General features: G+C 32.2%; 1 protein-coding gene across 1 annotated transcript; it reads left to right on the top strand.

The window, feature by feature from the left end:
• Positions 1-402: 402 nt before the first annotated feature.
• LOC108332855 (wax ester synthase/diacylglycerol acyltransferase 5) lies at positions 403-2,929 on the top strand. Its single transcript, XM_052870902.1, has 5 exons — positions 403-645; positions 735-1,298; positions 1,377-1,730; positions 1,870-2,007; positions 2,561-2,929. Exons 1-5 carry the CDS (start codon positions 460-462, stop codon positions 2,711-2,713), a joined length of 1,395 nt encoding a protein of 464 aa, XP_052726862.1. The 5' UTR covers positions 403-459; the 3' UTR covers positions 2,714-2,929.
• The last annotated feature ends 218 nt before the right edge of the window (positions 2,930-3,147 follow it).

Below are 3,147 nucleotides of genomic sequence, written 5' to 3'. Positions count from 1 at the left end.
TATCGGATTATCCAATTTCTACTATCACACACGAAATGTCTATATCTCGGCGTGAAGGAGGTGTGTTGGAAGTGCCACATCGACTAGAGATTAAACTAATTCTTAGTTTATAAGTGGATGTAAACCTCACTTTACAAGCCGGTTTTATGGAATTGACTTAGACTTAAAGTCCACTTCTAACATGGTATCAGAGCTGTTATCGGACCATCTAATTTCTACTATCACGAACAAGACCTTGTTAGGTAGATGATATAATTGTATTAGAAGAATTTTTTTTTCAAAATTAGTCTAAATTCATTAAATGCATGGCTGATAGGTGTATGTCCCATTGTTGATAGCATGCAGTGCATGGTTATAAATAGGACTCCGTAAGACTCTGAAATAGACTCGTACTTTCCTGGTTTATTTTACAGAAACAATACCTTTGTTTGCGAAAGAAAAAAAATATAAGAGAAAAAGATGAACTGCTTTGAAGAAGATATTCCAGTGCCTCTGAGCCCTATGGCAGATTACTTCAGCAGCTCTCTGATAAACGTGTTTGTCATTGCTGTTGCTGAATCTGAGATTCCAATTGATGACTCAAAAGTTCAACCTCTGCTTAAGAACAAGTTACTTCCCATATGCTCCAGATTCTCTTCTATCATGGTACGTATAATTTATTATTATGTATCTATATCTATATATTATATGAAAGAAAAATATCATCTGATATTATTAGTGCATAACTTGAACAGGTTGCTGACAAGGATGGGAAAAAGGTTTGGAAACAAGTTGATGTTAACCTACAGGATCACGTCAAGATTCCTAAGTTTACGTCCACCAACGGAACACTCAAATCATACGACGAGTGTTTTGATGAATACATGTCAAAAATAGCTATGGAACAGTTTCGAGAAGATAAACCACTTTGGGAATTGCATTTATTTAAGTATCCAACGAGCAAATGTGAAGGAACTTTTATATTTAAGCTCCATCATGCACTTGGAGATGGCTACTCTTTCATGACAACTTTCCTTTCGATAGTAGAAAGTGCTGATAATCCTTCTGTTCAAATAAAATTTCCTTCAAGCAAATCATCAACAAGCACCAATGCCATGCCAAAACAGTTATCTCAAACTGCCTCTATGTTCAAGAGTGCATTTGATTTTGGCTGGAGTTTGTTGAAAAACAGCCTGATACCAGATGAACAGACACCATTAAGGTCAGGGCATGAAGATGTAGGGTTTCGCCCTATGAGTATAGTAAATGTTTCCCTCTCTTTAGACAACATTAAAGAAGTCAAAAATAAACTCAAAGTGGTAAGTTCAGACTTTATAGTTTCTCAAGTGTTTTTTTCTTGTTTCATTATATCATTGACTCTTTTTTTTCACATGTAGAGCGTAAATGATGTGTTGGTTGGTGCAATTTTCTTTGGCATTCAACTGTACATGAAGGCAAAGAATCACAGATCAAGAACTGCTGAGACTACAGCATTGGTGCTGCTGAATACCAGGAATATTAGGGCTTACATATCAGCGAAGGAGATGCATGCTACCAATTCTAAGGCACCTTGGGGGAACAGATTCCACTTCATGCATGTTCCAGTGCCCATGTTAAGTGATAAGAAAGAATTGAACCCACTGGAGTTTGTGTTAGATGCCAAGAAAAGTATCAACAGACAGAGAAATTCTTTGGCAGTACCAATGACTGGTGTGCTTTTACGCTTGTTGAACCAAATCAAAGGACCACAGGTTTGAAATAATCGTGTTTAATTAATGCATCATTTCTCTTTTTTCAATATTGTAAGTTTGAGCATTATTAATCAAGTTTAATGATTTAGTTAAAGTTAGTAATGACAGAATTGTTTGTATTAATTACTTGGTGTTGTAGGCTGCTACGAACTACATGTATAAGATAATGAATAATGCAAGTTTGAGCATATCACACATGGTAGGGCCAGCAGAGAAAGTGACTTTGGCTAATCATCCAATCAAAGGCTTCTACTTCATGACTGTTGGTTTATCTCAGGTCTCTCTCCCATACACTGAATCTATAAGAAAGAATTGATTATGAAAAGATTGAAATTGGCCTACTTTTAAGAAATGAACTAAGGTATTTTGGAAGACAAAATAAAAAATTGTAGTGAATATTGTAGGTATTAAATATAACTTTTAACTATTTGCTAGGTCAATCTTTCTTTAGATGATGCATTTAATATATCCACTAAACTAATTCAAATATCTTATACTTGCTCCATACTAAATGACTTGAACTATATCTTTTAAGAAAAAAATTGTTTTTATTTTCGTATTCAGATTTAGTAGGATTGAACTTTTATCTGATTTTCATCTCTATAAACAAAAGTATATAACTTATCCTTCTCCGAATTGTTTTAAATATTAATTAAATAAACTTTTATAAAAAATAAAAATAAAAATAAATGAAATATAATAGTATCAATTATTCAAACATAATAATATAAAGTTTGGTGCATGATTAAGAGCATGTTGTATTCTCTAAATTTTAGTCCTATGTGAATTGATACTAATGTTGTGAAACATATTTTGTGATGGATTTACAGAGTATGACAGTGACTATAACAAGCTACATGGGATATTTAAGAGTTGGATTTGGAGTAGAAGAAGGCTTCATAGATGAATACCAACTCAAGTCATGTTTCGAGATATCTCTGCAGATGATATTGGAAGCAGCAAAAAATTTACCTAAAAAGTAGATTATAGATCGAAGCATCATAGTTATGTCGTACTACAATGTTTCATATCATAGTTTGAAGGTGGCGTGACGTGTGACAGTTTAAAGCAAAAATAAACAATAAAATGAATAAAGAATCTCCAAGGAAGGTGATGCATGACTGGTAGTAGTTGATGTATTGTGTTACTTGTGTTGTATTGTAAAGTAACAATCAATATTTGAATCAATTATGTTTGTCCTTGAGATAAATTTGTATTTTGATTTTGGTTTTTATATAAATTTGTTTGGTTTTATATTTTATATGATTTTGTTTTTATTATTCTATTTCAACAGAATAAAAAAATATTATAGACATAAAAATGCCCATAGTGAAATGAGTAAAATAAAATAAAAAAGATTGAAATAATATTTTTATACGAATCAAACTGCAAACAAAATGTTTAAAGGAATAAGAAA

This window comes from Vigna angularis, chromosome 11 (genome assembly GCF_016808095.1).
Source record: "Vigna angularis cultivar LongXiaoDou No.4 chromosome 11, ASM1680809v1, whole genome shotgun sequence".
In the NCBI taxonomy this organism is placed as follows: domain Eukaryota; kingdom Viridiplantae; phylum Streptophyta; class Magnoliopsida; order Fabales; family Fabaceae; genus Vigna; species Vigna angularis.
Note: the sequence above shows the minus strand (reverse complement) of the source record. Positions and strands in the feature narration are given on the sequence as shown.

Coding starts and splice junctions, on each gene's coding strand:
- LOC108332855 (XM_052870902.1), top strand. CDS start 460: ATGAACTGCTTTGAAGAAGATATTCCAGTGCCTCTGAGCCCTATGGCA. Junction 646..734: donor CCAGATTCTCTTCTATCATG/GTACGTATAATT, acceptor TAACTTGAACAG/GTTGCTGACAAGGATGGGAA. Junction 2,008..2,560: donor TGACTGTTGGTTTATCTCAG/GTCTCTCTCCCA, acceptor ATGGATTTACAG/AGTATGACAGTGACTATAAC.